The sequence below is a fragment of the Carassius gibelio genome, chromosome B2, assembly GCF_023724105.1.
Source record: "Carassius gibelio isolate Cgi1373 ecotype wild population from Czech Republic chromosome B2, carGib1.2-hapl.c, whole genome shotgun sequence".
NCBI lineage: Eukaryota > Metazoa > Chordata > Actinopteri > Cypriniformes > Cyprinidae > Carassius > Carassius gibelio.
In genome coordinates, this window is record NC_068397.1 from 16,257,403 (window position 1) to 16,277,418 (window position 20,016).

Sequence of the window (20,016 nt, forward strand, 5' to 3'; positions counted from 1 at the left end):
GGGTGCTGCAGTAAAAATGGCTGCCCACTGCTCTGTGTGTGTGTGTGTGTGTGTGTTCACTGCTCTGTGTGTGTGTGTGTGTGTGTGTGTGTTTACTGCTCTGTGTGTGTACACTTTGGATGGGTTAAATGCAGAGCATGAAGTCTGAGTATGGGTCACCATACTTGGCTGAATGTCACGTCACTTTTTTAAATAAAAATTAACGAGGCAGCCAGAAACAATAAAACTTTTTCTTTAGATGTTTTGTGATTATATCTTATAGATATATATTCATTAAAAATGTGTGATACAGAGTATCTCTACAGTAAACACATTTAATAAAAAGACAAACTAGTATGTATAATACTTCATTTATTATTAAAAGTTACATTTATCAAGAAATGTTAAAGTAAAAGAAAACTAAGTTCATAGTGGAAGGAAATAACATTCACAGTATATAAGTTGTTACAATTGGAAATTAGCAGTTAAGCAAGAAAATTAACAAAGTTTCAGCTCTGACAGTATAGTCTCCCTAAAATATAAGTAACGGTTTGGCACTTACAAAATAACAACATAGCAAGAAAAGTCATGAAAGGTCAAAACTGTGGTGATATTTCATTTAGAATGATGCATTCTTAACACTTTTACCACTTCAAAACTGAATAATCAGAATAAGCCTACAGTATGAACATAAAGTACATGCAAAGGGCTAGTAAGAAAGTGAGTTTTGGACTGCTGTACTGGAACAGCTGTACAATTAGAGAAAATAGCTTATCATCCTGATATATACTAGAGTTTGCATTTTGCTGAATATCCTAAATTGGAGCAACGCTGAAGCACTGTATGTAATTGTAAAAACACTATCATTTATATTTAAACATTTAATCAAAGGAGTTTTCACACTATCCCAATGCACAGTCAACTTAGTTTCAGGTTGTTGCAGATAGGGTTAAATGTTGCAGAGTCTGTAGCTCTTAATAGGCTCAGATTAATGCTTTAATCAGGTACAGTTTATCTCCACGTTCACTGGTAAATATGGGAGCCTTTTTGTAATGGTCCACCAAATCCTCTATTGAGCCGAACTTGCGCTGACCAATGCAGTAGAGGCCATCTTTTAGCTGCACCTTGAAATGCTTGTTCTTGTACACCGCCTTCAGAGAGATAGAGAAGTCATTTGGCTGGAAAGTAAAAAATGAAAAGTTGTGTTCACCAAATAGCACAAATGAAAATGTTTGTGACTTTCTGCACAGTTAGGAATAGTACTTAAATACTTAATACTTAAAGGGATAGTTTACTCAGAAATGAAAGTTTACTGAAAATTATTCACCCTCAGGCCATCCAAGATGTAGATGAGTTTGGTTCTTCATTGGGAAAGATTTAGAGACATTTGACATTACATCGCTTGCTCAATGGATCCTCTGTGAATGGGTGCCGTCAGAATCGAGAGTACAAACAGCATCTCTTGAAGTGAAAAGTTGCACGTTTGTAATGAATAAATCCATCATTAATGTGTTTTAACTTTAAAATGTTATTTCTGTAAAAAAAAAAAAAAAGTGCATAATCCCTAAGAATGCTTCCTTCGGTGAAAAATTCCATACCCTTTTATCCTCGTGCATCAAAATCAAAACTTATTTGTTTAGAACAGCACTATTTTCTCTTGTAAATGGTGCTTGATCTGTGCATATTCCTCTCCTTATTCAGACGAGATAATTATTAACAGGAGAAAGCAAATAAATATTATTAAAAGAAATATTATGGACAGAGGACTAATTTTAGATATTTTGTCTGTTATAAACATGCAGCTTTTCACTAGACGTTAAATGATAAGACTGGGGTTAGGTTGTGGATTATTATGATGCTTTTAGCAGATTTTTGGACTTATTCTGACGGCACCCATTCACAGACAATCTATTGGTGAAAATGTGATGTAATGCTTACACAAATCTGATGAACAAACAAACTCATCTACATTTTGGAAGTCTTAAAGGTGTTTCATTAGTTTCAATTAAATTGAATTACCGTAGACTCGCTATCTCTGATGAGGAAGTCACCATCCACTCCCCTCTGGTTCAACACCATCTCAGCCTGATGTCGTGTCAGTTTGCCATAGTACCATGGTTTTCCCCCAAACATCCCGTCCACAGAAGGCTTGATGTCATAGTTTGTAGTAGGTGGTCCTGAAATCCCCAGTTCTCTGTGTGTTTTCTGCACAACTGTAACATAGTTCTTGGGCACTAAACCCACTTGCCTATTTTCCTTTCTACACTTCCACCATTCAGGATCGTTCTCAGGTTTCTCCAACACATCCATAAGTTCATCCTTGTCGAAATTCAGCTCCTCAGCATTGCCGGAGCTAAAATGATAAAGTGCCTGTACAGTGTGCAGAACCTGAGATCCGTTGTTATTGTGCCCCACAGAGGCCAGTTTATCTGTAAGAGAACTCATGGAGTCGGCCCTCATTGTCCCACTCAAATCCTCTGTGACATAATTGGAGGGAAACCATCCAGAATGACCATTATAGGTTCCTCGCCACCAACCGTCGCTGCACTTCTCCATGACGAGGACCCTTGTGCCCTTCACCAAAGACAGTTCATCGTCCCGCTCTGCGGTGTAGTTAAACTTCACCAGTGCAGGCAGATTGAGGTCATACAGTCGCTCATCGCAGTCGTATTTCTCTGCGCTGGAGGGCAAATCTCGCATACAGCTTTTCTGCTTCACCTTCCCGATCCCTGCAAAAAGTGTTATGTAATATAAGCATTTGGACAATGATTTTTCTAATAGAGCAAATGTGCAATTAAGAAACACTAATACTCACAAGCTAGCATATTCTTACTTTACCATTACAAACATAATTTATCTTTATAATGTGAAATTGTCATTGTTACACTTTTATATTCATATGATACCACAATTAATCTCCAAACAAGACAAATCCTGACATATTTTCCATTGAAAATGATCCCGAAGCTCCTGAAAGAAAAAAGAAAAATCATCCAAATATATAGAATCCTTACTTTTTCTCTCACTTTTGGTAAACTGCTTCAATAACAGTGCTTCGGTTACACAAACACAGACCAGCTGACAGACAGCCAAACCCCTAATCATTTATGTGCTACAGACCTCAAATCTGCAAATCATTTAGACCAACTATCATCCTGTGTCTTCAAGACTTTCCAGTAAACACTGACAAATTGACATGCCATCCATGTTTGACGGGTTTACTTTCTTGCATAAATTGTTTTACATGACTACTAAATCAAGTCAGGAAAAACACACCCTGAAATTCCAATTGAGTGATTTGGTGATGAAACACCATTTCTGATCAGTTGAAAACAATAATTTCTGGGCCTGAATCCACTGGATGAGTCTGTGTCTACACAAACGATAAAACATACACCCATTCCTGTCAACATCTCATTCTACTTTAGGAATATAGTGGATCAAAATGAAGATGTAAAGATGAAGAAGCTGTTTTATAATAATTTGCAACTATTAGGTATCTATCAAACCTCAACATAAATGTCTCTGCATACATACTGTATGTACTCTAAAAATATGTACACTCCCATTCAAAAATGTGAAAAAATTTGTTCGGCAAGGACGCATCAAATTAAATGAACAAATTCAGGTGAAGTTTCATCTCATGCTTTCTGCAGCACTTCCCACAGGTGTCATAGGCTTTAAGGGCATTTCTCACTGGCCTCATTATCGAACAGTTTCCACAACAGGACAGCTTCTTGTTTGCTTATTTAAGTTTTAGATTAAACTTTATTTGTGAAACTCTGCCTAAAGGCCAGCAGCTTCCCAGAGTCTTCTCCTCACTGCTGCTGATGAAACTGATATTTGACATGTCGTTTTCAACAAAGCAGCCAGCTGCGCACCAGTGAGGGGGCTGTTTTCAAACTAGAGACCCTGATGTACTCCTCATTTTGTTGTTGTGCAGCAGGGCCGTCCACTTCTCTCTGTGCTGGTTAGATCCAGTTTGTTCTGTTCTTTCAAGAGAGCAGGTCACGGAAAAGTCTTCAGAAGAACAATAGGCTGATGAGTTTCTTCAAAAACGTTTCTTTTTGGCCTATGTTGAATTATTTTTCAGAAATGTGAGTGCACATAATACTTAAGCAACTAAATAAATTATGTTTTACACACTTAATCGTAGCACAATCATTTTCAACTTTGCTAATCTTGAGAAAGGTGCCAGACCAGAATAATAAAATATTACTTTTTAGGTATTTTAAAATTAATATTTAATATGTATGCATTTTAAATTCTATTTGATCATTTTGGTCGCACTTTATTTTATAAGGTCCAATTCTTACTGTTAATAAACCATTAACTATGAGTTTTGCCTCAATAAACTCCAAATGTGATGCTTATTAATAGTTGGTAATGTAATTGGTAAATTTAGGTATTGGGTAGGATTAGAATGTAAAATCAGATCATGTACAGAATATGTCAATATGCTAGTATGCACGATAATTAGCAACTATTAATAGTGAGAATTTGTCCCTATACTTAAGTGTTGCCATCATTTTCACAATTAAAATAGAATTAATACATTTATACATTATACAGGAATTTATACATGTATACATTTTAAATTATATTTTATGTTTAAAAAATTAAACTGAACTTTGACATTTATGTAAAGAATTTATAAAATATAATACTCAAACAGTGAAAAAAATGGCCAGTTAAATCAATAGCATTTTGGTTAACAGATGCATGATTATTATTTGTTAAATATTACTTTTAATATTGTCATAACTTGTTGAATAGTTGAAAAGACATAAACTGCTTGTACATGTAAAGTAGGCACCCACCCCCTCCTTTTTTTTTACTTTTTATTAAAAATTCTTACAGTGATTACAAACTTTTGAATATTCTTTCTGCTGATGTATTGTTGGTGTATGTAAATAACACAGTGCTTTATTGGTATACCGCATCTAAACCCTTTTTCATCAACTTATTCATCACTGCCTTCAAACAGAGTTGTTTATACTGTCTATAAAACAGAGTAAAGTCATAAGAATTTCCAAGAAATGTTAAAAAAAGGAAACGCCCTATCCAAATGAAAAGGAAATCTAATTTTTGCCCATCTGTGAACATCAACAGGAAGAAAAAGCAGAAGAGTGATAGAGAAGCTTCCTGTAAAATAAACACCAAAAAGTGGGACAAAGTGTTGAAATGTATAAGAGCCTCGTCGTCCAGTTAACTCATTCATACGTGTGGAATTCCAGAGCTCATCTGCTCCATTAAAATTATACTTTCCAAACTCATCCACACAAGCCAATGTGCTCCAAGAGACCATGGAAACATAAAAGTCACAAGCATAAAACTGGAGGGAAACAAGTTGTCAGTGATAAATCACTATCATGGTCATCTGTGACGCAACCAATCCGAGAGGTAAAACCATCATGAGGACGTGTGGAAAAGCCAATGAAGTCAAAATTTTTATTTGAATGGAAACTCCAGGCAACGGTCCTGAAAGCAGGATCCACACAGATCTTAACTGTCTTCATGACGTGACTCAAGGACGAAGCTCGAGGCACTGTGTCCTGTCTGCTTTTGTTTCATTTCCTCTGACAGCCAGAATAATGGCAGCTCAGCTTTCCAGTCAATTTCCCAGTTTTCCACATGCGGGAAAACATTCAAAAGCAGAGATAAGGCACAATACATCCTAAAGTAAAAACCTTGGCAACACAAAGTTCTTTACGGAAAGAGGACGGGGACTGCATTGGGATGGTCATCAAGTCTTGGAATGTACTTCAGCTCAAAAGCTGACCAGAGATGCAAGGAATAAGGTTTCTAACCAAGTTTGCATACGCCTTACCAAGTTTGCATGTGGCTTTTTTCCAATTTTGATATTTTTTCAAAGAAACATATCTCAAAAATTTTGAATCGGCCTAATTTTGTTGCCATCTGCCCTCAGTATTGAATGAGATCTCTCGCTCAGCCCGGGTTTTGAAAAAGCTGAGTGTGATTATCAATGTAATGTGACCCGTGGCAAGCTGCATTTTCATATCCACGACAGGAACCGAGCGAACGCAGCCAAATCACCCCGCCTTTATTTCAGTTCGGGCTGAGCTCACTCCACCAATGACATCATAAGACAAATAGCCTCTTCACAAACAGATGTAGCGTCCAAGAACTGTCAGCAAAGGTAGCGCCGTTAATTCTCCGAGTGACGCAACACACACAGCCACATGAATACAAACCCTAATAAACCTCAGCATGTGTTTCTATTCACTTTTGACCTCACCGCTGCTCTTTCCTTTTTTTAAATTTGTGTCTCATTTCAACCAACAATATTTGTTTTTGGGGCTAATTTTCTGCAGCGTGCTTTCGAATGTAAAAAGACACAAATAAAAACTTGAGACATTTTTTTGCCTTTGTGCTGGAATCTGTCACGCCTCCGTTTGGTATACAATAGCCTCTCTGAACTTCCACGGCATACTAATGCACAGAGAGAGAAAGAAAGGCAGACATGGAGAGTTGGCAGGAAGCCATCGGAGCAAGCCAGCAAAATTTTTCCCCTCTTCTCTTGAATTTTCAAGTTTGGCTATTCAAAAGTGAGCAAACAAAACCGGCGAACTCAAATAAGGAGTCTCATTTGTTGAAGGGTTCTGTCCCGTTGCTACTGTTCTTTTGTCCTCCAAGATCCGCTGCTTCACTCTGCCAAGTCACGACACCCCACTGTCTTGTCCACTGTAATATGGGGAATAAAACACTTTGAAATGCTGCATGCGTACAAATAGGGAAGAAGAAGAGCGTAATGAGAGAGAAAGAAACCCCTGAGTCAAAGGCCTCAATTATTCATTGCCTCACATCCTTCTGTTTTCCTCCGCTAGAAATCTGCGTTGAGTTAGAGAGCTTCCGGCCGCCTTCACAGAGCAGCTCCAGTTGACAGTAGAGGAGGACGTTGAAGGGGGCCTGTATGGGTTTCTGCTTTGATTTTTGTTTTTTAAGAGTGTCCAAGCTACCCTAAAGGGCTTGGAGCTATTTCCTCCCTCCCTTATGGCCAGTTTTATAGAAAAAAGAAAGTATTTTAAGTACCTTGCCTAAGTGCCCTGTAAAATGTATGTCACTGGACTCGTGGTTTGCGTATTAGATTATAGGAGACTCATCCAGGTTTACGACATAAGTCACCAAAAACATATCATTATGCACTTAAACTCTTAATAACTCTTTTTATATAACATATACTGAATAATACCAAACTGAAAAAGACAGGAATTGTGCACATAGAGTCTTTATTCTGCCCACTTTCAGCTGATTGTAGATGGCAAAATAACCCCAGCAGCCATTACAATGGGCTCACAACACAAGAATAACTTAACTCTTTCTTCAGAGATTTAAGTTAGTATGTCAGAAGTACATGAACACAGAGTAAAGGCAACAACTGTTGTAAGCAAACGTGTTATTTGAATCTGTCAGTGGAAAAGATGATAAACATGTACTCACGAAAGAAGTGTTTGAAAAGGTTGGCCATATCCATTCCCAGCTCTGCGAGCAGCCCCCTCTCTAACACACTACCACTCTCTCTTTCTCTCTCTGTAACAGAGCAGCAGTTATTCCATGAGAACTTCCTGAAAGTCCAGAGTTATTGACAGAGCAACTCTCCACCCCACACACATGACTGTCCTCAGCCAATGGCAGCCAAGGGGTTCTTTCTATAGACTCAATCATCTACAGGGTCTTCTGTGGAAACTCAAGCCAACTATGTATATCACTATTAGAAGTTAACAGACAGAGTGCATGCTCTGGTGAGCCATATTCTAGTTTATTTTCTTTGCATTTCACCTCTAGTCTAGCTTTCTATTCAACATATTAATGTTGACTTTTTGATGAATTAAGGCTCTTTGGATAAAAGTGTGTGTAAACAGTAAAAATGCAATGAACATTAATGTATATTCTATATTTTTATATTGACTTCTGCATTCAAGGTATAGTTTTCTGTCAGTACATGAATGTCAAGGTAATGAACTTGGTGTCGCTGGTAGTTCAGATGCAGGAGCAGTTAGAGTTATAGGACTTATATTTCATAATGATAAATATTAAAGGTAAATGTGGGCTTCTCAGCTGGTGGCCCTAAAAATAGGTCACAATGTAAGTTGAAGTCCTAAATCAGCATATTTGTAATGATGCTCAACCATTCAGATTTGAGAACCGTGAATGACTGTTAAATAAACACTTTTAACAATACACTTTATTCCAAAACAGCCTTACAGAAACTAGAAAAAGAAAAAAAATCCATCCAAATTGAACAGATTAGGAAGAAGCCTTGAGAGGAACTGCTAGTCTCAGCGAAACCCTGAATTTGAACAACATTCAGCTCCCTGTTTACAAAGTTTCACATTTTCCTATTCAACTTATGTCATGTTAAGAATTTGTTATAATGAAGCTATGCAGCTTATGATAATATTATTACATTGTATTGATATTTTATGTAATGAACAGTTGTGATATTGTGTTGGGTCTAATGTTGTGTCTGGGTCATGACGCAAAACCAGATGAGTACCACTGATCTAGAAATTAGAGAGTGAATCTATAGGACTATAGAATGTAGTGTACTGCAGTTTTATTGATCAAATGTGGCATTTCATGGGTCATTTAATAGTTGGTCCCCCAGTGGATCAATATTGTGTGTAATGTGAGCAAACTACACTGAACATGAGCAAGTTCTCCCAGCTCTCCCAGCTGTCATCTTTTTACAAACCTGCAGAGCTATTGTGAAAGAGAGGCTGTCAAATGCACCTCTGGAGCACCTGGTCCAGTGGACAGAGCTGTAATTTAAAGGAATGAGGTCACAGTTAAAGGGAGCCGAATTGCTTCCTGAGAGCTGTGAGAATGTTCAAAGACTGAGAAGAGGGAGAGGCAAGGCATTCATGCTATATATGAAAAAGGAAGAGAGAAAGAGGCAAGATAACTCTGATTAAGATCTCTAAATCCCTTTTGAAACCCTTTCTTTTTTTTTACCACAAAAAAAAAAGTACATGCTTTTGTAATAATTAAAGTATAACATAAAAAGTGGTAATTATTATATAAAAAGTCGAAAATGTTTACATAAAAAGTTAATGTTAAGAGCTAAAAAGTACTGATTATGACATGTCTTTTTATAATTATGTTTTAATATTTACTTTTGATGAATATCGCTTCCACTTTATTTTCTCTCAGTAATTTTAATTGGTCTAATACAATAACGTTTCATTAATTGATAATTTTGACTCTATGTCATAATTTTGTTTTATATCTCATGATAATGACTATGTTCACTATATTGGAATTATGATTTTTTTATGTCACAATTATGATTTGTTAACTCATAATTGATTAGTATCTCATAATTTTGTGTTACTTCATAATTAGAATTGAGTATCTCATACTTCTGGTTTTTTATCATTTATCAGTTCTCTGATAATTTTCTTAGTATGTCAATTTTGACTTTTTATTACATAACTATGATTTAGTATCTCATAATTTAAAATGTTAATCTCAAAATCATGACTTTATCTGATTCTGTTTGTCATAATTTAGTTTTTTTTAAATTATCTATTATTGGTTTAGTTTCTTATCATTTTGACTTTTATCTCATAATTATGTTTAGTGTCTCTTAATTTTGACAGCATTCACTTCACCTGTCAGGTCTGATTATTCAACAATGAGACACCTTGAACAATCACAGCACCTGAAAATCAGCTTCACTTACACTTTATTTTCATGTAGCTGCTTGAAAGGAAGAATAATAGAGCCCCAAATAAAAGCACAAAGACTTCAGCGTTTGTGGCCTATCCAGAACCTACAAATGCATGGCAGCTGTTTACTACAGGAAACGCCTGCAGCTACCTTGCACTGGAAACAAGGGCCAACATGCTGGGCTTGGGTGGATTTCAGGCAAATAAATAATGGAATAACAAATAAACCGCCAAGCATTCCAAGAAATTTGTTTCTATATATGTGTGTATATATATATATATATATATATATATATATATATATATATATATATATATATATATATTCAGAGACATTTGCATTACCATTTGCATTTCCAAAAACACAGGCTAAGTCGCAGGAAGCATGACCTTTATGTTTGATCCTGATCCTATTTAAACCATAAACTTAACCATAAATCTAGCCCTAATTGCAAACTAGTCTTACATAACCAGACTTTCGATGATCAGCATATGCAAGTCTGGTCCAGTCTGTATCTTATTCTAGCCAAGAACTGATCTGCCAGACCAGAATGATAATGCTGATATAGCAATAAGCAATAGACCAGTGTAAAAAATAAATAAATAAGAAAACACTTTCCAGTGTCAATCTGTTATCAGCTGTCCAGAAAGAATTTATGAAATGAGAAGGAATTTGTGTAGAAATGATAAATGAACATAATTTATGAATTATGTGCATGAAGTCAGTTCTGCTGTACAGTCTGATATATATCTTTAGGCTCCACCACTTAACTGCTGGACCACTGCACTGTCACTGATGAAGCAGAGTAATCTTAAGAGTGTAAAGTTTCTAAATTACAAACTACTAGAAAAAAAGAAGAAAAAAAACCCCTGGAACATCCGATCGATGTGGTAGGCCAAGTATAAACTAAACCATGTGTGCTCTGACTCAAACACTAAGGCCTCCTTCCTCACAACACTGAACTTCTGCTTTGAGAAGCAGTGTTAAACATGTCTCACACAGTGGGGACGGGAAGAGAGTGGCTGACATCCACAGAGACATGGGTTTACGGGACAAAACAGACCAAAATGAGAAACATGAGAACTTGGGTATATCCAAAGCTATAAAGGCAATGCTGCTTTTTATGACACTTCACAGAAAACCCCTCTCACTTCAGGCTTACACATCCTGTTTCAGTTCCCCCTTCAGTTCTCTGTGGATCATAAAATTGCATTATCTGATTCTTTTTCAGGAGACCCACAAAGCATCTGGCATACCTTGATAAAATAAAATAAAATAAAATAAATATCTGTCTTCCAAAGCTACTTTTTTTATTTTATTATTTTATTTTATATAATTATTTTTGTTGAACAGTGTGAGATAGTACATGCATTGCTAATGATCATTCTTGTGCTATACGTTCAAACACCTCAGAGGACCCTTTAAGAATGTTGCTATTTTTCTGATGATCAAATGTTTTCAAGCGATGTGTATTTTTTGAATCAGGCAACTTCAAGGTCCATCTGTGAGTGATATTGTGAGAAGAAGTCCACCAAAGAAAAAAAAAGAGACCACATCTGCAACTTATGAGGCCTCTGAGCAATGGCTTCTCTACAGTCAGAGAGCTGAACTCCAGCACAGACTGCCATTCTTTGAAGCAGCGCAAAAAACACTGACTGTCACAGGTCCTTGATCCAGACTTGTTTATTTCTCAAGAGAGGCAATAAATGCTTGCAAATGATGTTTACGATGAATTCAGGCTCGAGCTGATGATATCATATTTTGAAACACTTTTTTTTACCACAAAAGAAAAAGTCCATGCTTTTGTAATAATTACAGTATAACATAAAAAGTGGTAATTATTATATAAAAAGTCGAAAATGTTTACATAAAAAGTTAATATTATGAGCTAAAAAGTACTGATTATGACATGTCTTTTTATAATTGTGTTTTAATATTTACTTTTGATCTCATAAATGAATATCGCTTCCACTTTATTTTCTCTCAGTAATTTTAATTAGTCTAATACAATAACGTTTCATTAATTGATAATTTTGACTCTATGTCATAATTTTGTTTTATATCTCATGATAATGACTTTGTTCACTATATTGGAATTATAATTTTTTAACTCATAATTGATTAGAACTAAGCCTACAAATTTCTATATGCTGACATGAACGAGTTTTTATTTTTTTATAATAAAATGGATTCACGCCGAGATAAGTCATACATTTCAGATGTAAAATGAAATGTATAAGATTTTTTATATACTTTGAACTGCCACTAGTGTAGCTTATTGGTAATCTTTTTTTGAATATTTTAATTTATATATATATATATATATATATATATATATATATATATATATATATATATATATATATATATATATACATATATATATATATATATATATATATATATATATATATATATATATATATATACATATATATATATATATATATATATATATATATATATATATATATATATGTATATATATATATATATATATATATATATATATATATATATATGTATATATATATATATATATTATTATAAAATTAACATTATTATAACATTTTAACCTAACTATTTGGTTCATCCCTTGCAGACACTGTGGAAAAGTCCTAAACTTTCAAAACAAGGACAAACTATTGTGCTTGAATAATTTGTTTTCTTTTAGCTTAACAAAAAGTGTTAAATTCTCATAAAAATGCACAGTCAAATGAATACATGCTTTTATTAAAGAGAAAACAAATCTTTGAAAATATTTCAGTTTGAAACAGTACACATTTGTTGTTTTTTTAAAGACACCACATGGACATTCTAAGACTTAAGTGAAGTCACTTCATTCCTGTTTCTGGAAAAAAAATGTGACTTATATTATATGAACAATCCCATGTTTGCATGTATCATGCATTGGCGTTTTTTTCTATTCCCATAAAATGAATGTTTTCAACCCGGACACAATGCCACAATGCAATGTTACATACTTTGTCAAATAATTAGAATTTTCTGCACTGGCTATAAAACCTCAAATATTAGAATACCTTGCCAAAATATATTATTTCAGTACAATTGTTAAATCTTTCATTTCCAAGTAAAACTCTGGAGTGAATATGACTCCAACAGCCCTCAATATTTCTCAATAAACTGGAAATCATGAAATCATATAACCAACAGAAAAGCTCTGTAAGACACCAGCCTGAAGCACTGTTGCCAAAACAGATTTGATTCACTCAGGATAATCAGGCTGTGCCACAACGCTTGCTCCAACAGCTTCTCAGGGCTAAATAGTCACTAAATACCAACAGGGGGCACACTTGACCATGTCAATTTGGAAAATAGTGCATATTTCTACAAATATTCATATGTTGTCATTGAAGCTCATCTGCAAAGACATTTATTTGGATGTACTGCCTAATGAAACATGATTTGACACAGCTAAACATGGATAATTACTTCATAATGTGTGATAAGTAACAATTACCTCTTTGAGCTTCACATAATACAACAGTCAGTGACAACTTCACAATGGCACGTCATCAATGAATAAACTTTACATAACCTTTACATAGATCTTTTTCTCAAACATTCACAATAACACTCTTAAAAATAAAGTTTCTAAATGGGATTTTTGCAGAGATGTCATAGAAGAACCATGTTTCGTTCTCCAAAAAACCTTTCTTAAAAGAACTGTTTTTTTTTCTTGCTGTGAAGAACATTTTAAAAATCTAAAGAACCTTTAATGCAATTAAAAGGTTCCATGGATGATAAAGGTTCTTCATGGAACCACAGATGCCAGTGATCCTTTGTTTTTAAGAGTGTGGGTACCATTCATAAAACAATTTCTAAAGCAATAACTTTGTTCACTTTATTGGCGAGTCAAGGATCTCTTCATACTCCTGTCTTTTGCTCTTGCCCACCCAGTAAAGCTTTACAGCTGTCAGCACGACAACACTGGTGATGATGATGAGACCCCCGATGATGTCGTACACCGAGGGCACCATGTGGAGCACAATTAGCTGCAGAAGCATAGCCACAACAATCTCCATATGCTGAACGGTGCTGACCAGTGCGGGGTGGAACTTGTTGAGGGCGTAATAGACCCCCAGGAATGCCACAGTGGAGCAGACGCAGATGCCGATAAGATACCCCCACGTCTCTCCGTCCAGTGGAATGATGGGCTCCTGCAGGATGAACATGGTGGAAACCCCCCACACCGTTCCAGTCCAGCCAAAGGTGAAGAGCGCAGTCCACATGCTCACCCTCTCTTTGATGGCGCGGTATATGATCATGGACAGGGCCGCCATTAAGCCTGCCATCACCGTCATGGTGTAGCCAAAGGCCTCCTTCCAGAAACCAAGTGATCGGTGCTCGCCTACGATGTTGGGAATCATGACCAAGCAGAGGCCAAAGACGCTACTGACAACTGTCACCACGTCTGTCATGCCCAGTCGCTCATCGATGAGTAAAAACGCCAGTACGGCGCTGAAGACCGTCGTGGTGGCTCTCCACATGATGGTGCCATTGCTGGGTGGGACGATGGCAAAGGAGGTATATGCACATGTGATTGAGATTACATTGCACACGCCATAAAAGAAAAGACGCAATCTGTAGCCTTGAGGCCCGAAGGGAGGCTCCTTGTAATAAAACACCACAGCGATGGACAACACTTGGATGACGGAGCGGATAAAGAGAAGCTCCAGCGACGGCACCCTAGAGTCAGCAGCCAGGCGTGTGATGAGAGCCACACAGCCGTGTGCCAGAGCCGCCCCGAACAGAGCGGCCCATGTCATGCGTGAGGCGAACACAGAGGCCTCCCCGAAGCTCTGCAGCTGACCTCCGACCCCTTTCTCCTTTTGGTCCCCAGGAAGTTTGGACCGACTGTCAAGTGCACCGAAGAAAGTCCTGCCTGACTTTCTGTCAGTGAGGTGCTTCCTGTCTGAGGTCTCTTCGACAAATGAGCCAAAGTCTTCAAAAGATGGAGCGTCATCATAGCCCTCGTCTCCAGGCTGGGGAAAGTGAGTGGCGTATTTGACTGTCACTGTGTTCGGGTGGATTTTGACTCTCTTCTTGGAACCAAGAAGATGCTTTGATGGTGAATCCTCCATTTTCTTATAATACCAGCTGTCGAGTAGCTCCTGAATGTAAAGAGAAAGAATTGTTCACAAATGAAATACTTCAATCTTAAAATGAAATCAAGCAATGCTTTTAAAATGACATTGAAATTTTACAGAGAGAGACTTCTCAAGCAAAAGCTATGACATATAAGCATCCTGGTGTTCTGGAAGTATTTTTGGATCTGGATCGATGACCATTACTCTGAGTTTATAACAGCATAAAACCTAAGGCAAACTCTTTCTTTACAAAAAATTTAATTTGTTTATATTATATGTGACCATGGACCACTGAACCAGCCATAAGGGTCAGTTTCTCGAAACTGATCTATAAATCATATGAAAGCTGAATAAATTTTATATATATATATATATTTATTTATTTTTTTGATGTATGGTTTATTAGGATATTATTTATTATATTATATTATATTATTTGAAAATCTGGAATCTGAGGGTGCAAAAAATCTTTGTTCAAGTTGTCCAAATTAAGCAATGCATATTCTTAGCAATGCATATTACTAATCAAAAATTAAGTTTTGATGTATTTATGATAGGAAAATTACAAAATATATTCATGGAACATGATTTTTACTTAATTGACTAATGATTATTGGCATAAAGGAAAAATCGATAATTTTGACCCATACAATGTTTTTTATTTTATTTTTATTATTTTTTTTGGCTATTGCTACAAATATACCCCAGCGACTGGGTTTGTGGTCCAGGGTCACAAATGCTTTTTAATTTTACATGCAGGTATAAGAACTGTAATATAGTGATATATTATTACATTTTCAAATAATGTAATAAATAAAGTCTGTAATAATTTATATTTTCAAATGTAATTTATTCCTGTGATGCCAACACTAAACTGAATCAAGTCTTTGCTGAATAAAAGCATTAAGGAAAAAAAAGCAGAAAAGTTAGTTCATATATATAATTATATTTAATTATGATATTTTTGTTAATTACATACCCTTCAAGGACGAGGCTATTTTTCATCAATTTCAGGCTGAAGCAAGTTGTTTCTTGTGTCTTAAATGTATACAATTAATTAAAAAAAAAATGTTAAGGGAAAAAAGCAACTAGCCCCGCTGTCTCCTACAAGCTATTTTGAGAACATGGTCAGTAATGACGCCTGCTTGACGCAGAAAGCAGAGGATGAAGCTGTCATATATGAGTGACATTTAGCAGAGATGAACTGATTTCACAGATACTCATTTTATGAATGAACCTGCACGCTGTTGTCTACTAGCCTACTACAGCACTGAATGTACTCACGCCCCTCCTGTGATTAATGTCTAACATACATGATCATTTAGCTTTAAAAGGCTATCTATATATGCATATATATGAAACAATATGGCCATTTATTAGAAGTTAACTCGGATATCTCTATCTAAGACCACCTGCACAATGACCAACAAAAACGCAGAAGTCTCACCTGTCCTCTCAGACGCCTCTGGCCACTGAAGATCCGCGAATGAATCTATCAAATCCAGCTGTCATTGTGAGCCAATATGTTTAGTCTTCCCATGTCTTTCTTCCTGTATGGAAACGCTTCTGGATTTGTCTAAATAAATAATAGCAGGTCTCACAGAGGCTTTCCCCGCAGGATGCTGAACTGAAGGGACGTTGTTTCTGGATTGTGAGATCTCAGTCGAGCTGCATGCATGCACTATAACGAGAAGCATTTGCTCTACGCGTGCGTCATCGTTCAGGAGGAGCGTGTCATTGACGCAGTAGAAGTTCACCTAACAACATTTGAATCACTCCGTCACTCTTCATGGCGTGAATATAATTTATACATGAAGAGAAATTAATTAATAGAGATATTGTATTAAAGTTCCATAAGCTCTTTCAGTGCAAGGTGAGTACAGCATGACTGGCTCGTCTAAATAGTTCATTTATCAATAAGGATGAAAACTATGGCTTTATACATTCTTATACTTCATATATATCATGTTAAACAGGCCATGAGCCAATTATATAAGTGGATTTCTTAAAAAACGCAACAAGCATTAAATGAATGTTCTTTGTAGAAGAGTTTTTACAAGTGTATTATTAATGACAAAACAATAATATGGCTATAGCTTAATGCTGTTTATAAAAAATAATTAATTTGTGTGAAACATAATCTTTCTATATACACACTTAAAAATAAAGGTGCTTAAAAGTTTCTTCACAGCGATGCCACTGAAAACCATTTTTGGTTCCACAAAGAACCATTCAGTCAAAGGTTCTTTAAAGAACTATCGCTTTCTTACCTTTTTATAATCTGAAGAACTTTCTCTCATCACAAACCTTTTTTGAAACAGAAAGGTCCATCAGATGTTACAGAAAGGTTCTTTATAGAACCTTTAGACATAAAAAGTACTTCAATGGCGTCGTGAAGTACCTTTATTTTTAAGAGTGTGGGCTACATAAATTTGTAGAGCAAAAAATTCTGTAGCATGCATGATGAGAAGCCTCAGTCCCCATTTACTTTGATCATATGGAAAATGGACAACAGCAGATTCACAGAATATTAATTGCGACTGACAGTTCATAATATTCACTTACAAAAAAATCCACTGAAGAAAGTATGTCCTACATACAGTTTGAAAGTACATGAAAGGTGATAGAATCTTTTTTGAGTGCACTTGTTCCGTCTAGAAAACGAGAACCACGCTTGTCTTTTCAAACATTTAAAAGATGCTTTAAATGTGATCAGGAGCAAAGAACTGCATTATTCATATTTCATGATATGATATGACCCCTGTGACTTCTGTTACTATAATGAGGGGAGATCTCAGCATGTTTTGACCTCCCATATGCTGACTGATTATCTGACACACTGTGTAACATCATTTTTCTAGAATCTCTTTGTCTTGCTGGCTGGATTTCTGCTTGTCTTTTTGACGAAGGTATAAAAAATGAAAAAAAAAAAAAAATGAATCTTGTCTATCATGTCTTGAGTGAGTTTGTTTTGCTCATCCATTTGTAATTACTCACAGATAGTCTTTAATATTTATAATAACCAAGGGTGTGTGAAAATAGCAAGACCCTGTTTCCATAGTAACTACACCAGAGAGTTCATCAGAACATGCAGTTCAGCTCAAAGGACCAACCATTTATCTTAAAGTGTTTATTTTTCATGTTTTTAATAGGCTGTCTGTGAAACTCCCTGAATAAACAACAGATGGGCAGTTTTCTACATGCTATCAACACTATACTCATGGAGACTCACACTCACACCGGGTTAATGAGGTTTCCTTGAGTCAGACAGGAAGCTATCACACACGCACTTTACTCATTAGAGTTCGGTTCCATTGATTTCACAGATTATGGGGGTGAACCAGGACAGCTCTGCCTTAGTGTCGACTTCTACCTCTAATGAATTAAAAGTGCATAAAGAACACTGATTTAATGTGAGATATCTGAATGCTCTGTCTGTCAGTGTCTGTTTTACTGATGTTGTCAGAGTTCAGTGAGTGTATAAACCAGAAACACCTCTGAGCTCTTTTCCCCAGTGTGCTGCTGTGGAGAATGATGGATGAAACTCATTCCACATGCTGTTTTCCCTGCAGCACACTTTAGTGCCCTTTGAAGACACAGTATTAAATGATAACACTAATACATATTATTTCGTATTCCTTTCTTTAAACTCAGTGTTTTACTCTGTCAATTAAAAAACAAACAAAACCATTATTTCCTTTTTTTGATAGCACATAAAAAGTAAAGTTTTCAACAGGTTTTCTATAGTAATTTAACTTTTAAAGCATATTGGAACCTGCTCATAGGTGCCTCCTGGGGTATGTTGATCCCTGTTTGGGAATTACTGTTATAGTAAAAAATGTAATATAATAATAATTATAGGAAGCCTGTGCCCAGTACTTATATTGGGTGATTATATATGATGGAAATGAATGATTCAATATCTTTTATTCATTTACAGATTCTGGCATAAGTTAGTTCTCACTTTATCTATGCAAATTTTTGGTTTTGACATCAGTGTAAAAACATAAATCCTTGTCGTATCCCTGGAATTGTGGGCATATGAAGAAAGAGACATAATAACAAAGTCTCAAAGTGACAACAGCTCTGCGAGTCAGAGATTGGACAAGGCATCAGAGAAAAAGATTATATAAAAAGAAGTAGTCTAAAAAAATGCTGCATGGTTAAAATCAAAACAATATGGGTAATTTTAGCAACCCAGCAATGGGTCCCAACAGGCTGGGCTTTTGTTTGTTTATACGTAGCATAATTACTAACAACACACGCAAAATAATCAAAAGGTGAATTGTATTAACAAGCAAAAACACAATATTAGTAATAAACAAATCTCAGAATTTTAAGGCTTAATGTAACAAAATGTCATACATATAATATTGTTTATGTGAGAGGCTTCAATATATTTTGCACCAGCCATTAATCTATCACATTAGAATTTCAGAGACAGATTTGGTCGGCCCTATAATATATGACATGCAATGAAGTCCAGACTGAACCTTGCTCAGAACATTCTTTGTGTAAAAAATGGACTTGGACTCTGGAACCCAGAGTTGTTGCACTACAGAGCTGAACCTGGTTAACGCAGATCATGAAGAACCCTATAGTGCTATTAGATGGATGGATGAATGTACAGTACTGAGTTCTAGTCTTCCCTCTCTGCCACTCCTTTTTTTCCCCACTAATGTGTCTTCCTTGATCCATGTTTCCAAATAAAATCATTCTAAAGCCACTTTTGTTTATTAAAAGATCACAGAGGGAAAAAAAAGGACATTTGGCTTGGCTTTCAGATGAAATTGCAGTTAGCTGTGTTTGAAATAATAATTTTTCAATTTCATAGAAAATATTCTGCTCAATTTGAATTTTATATTTCAGTATAATTCTTGCAGAAATTGACCGTTTGCCATCGTTCTGATTTGAATGTTCTTTTATCAGTTTTTAGAAATGTGGTCATTGAATGCATTTTGTGAAAGCAATGAAAAAGTATTCAGTTTGGCCCGCATGAAGAATGTGTGAAGAAGAGTTCTGAAAAAGTGGCTTCAGTACTGACAGGTGCTTGTTAACAACTGAAAAACAAAAATGAATGAATTTTAGTTATAGCCTACAAAGCCTGTTTGCTCCGATTCCCGAACAAACGTCTCACATGAACCGGCTCTTTTTGCCGTATGAACAAAGTGAAATTCCCAAACAATTTTATGAATTTATTTTATCGTATTAGTGAACCAAAACACTTTAAATA

The 20,016-nt window shown here is 35.8% G+C and overlaps 2 protein-coding genes across 2 annotated transcripts; both read right to left on the reverse strand.

The window, feature by feature from the left end:
* Positions 1 to 334: 334 nt before the first annotated feature.
* nck1a (NCK adaptor protein 1a) lies at positions 335 to 7,548 on the reverse strand. The gene is made up of 3 exons (XM_052549722.1): positions 7,441 to 7,548; positions 1,999 to 2,708; positions 335 to 1,157 (listed from the first exon to the last, which is right to left on the reverse strand). Exons 1-3 carry the CDS (start codon positions 7,472 to 7,474, stop codon positions 963 to 965), a joined length of 939 nt encoding a protein of 312 aa, XP_052405682.1. The 5' UTR covers positions 7,475 to 7,548; the 3' UTR covers positions 335 to 962.
* A 4,845-nt stretch (positions 7,549 to 12,393) lies between these two features.
* Positions 12,394 to 16,456, reverse strand: slc35g2a (solute carrier family 35 member G2a). The gene is made up of 2 exons (XM_052547664.1): positions 16,231 to 16,456; positions 12,394 to 14,807 (listed from the first exon to the last, which is right to left on the reverse strand). Exon 2 carries the CDS (start codon positions 14,775 to 14,777, stop codon positions 13,533 to 13,535), a length of 1,245 nt encoding a protein of 414 aa, XP_052403624.1. The 5' UTR covers positions 14,778 to 14,807; positions 16,231 to 16,456; the 3' UTR covers positions 12,394 to 13,532.
* Positions 16,457 to 20,016: the final 3,560 nt, after the last annotated feature.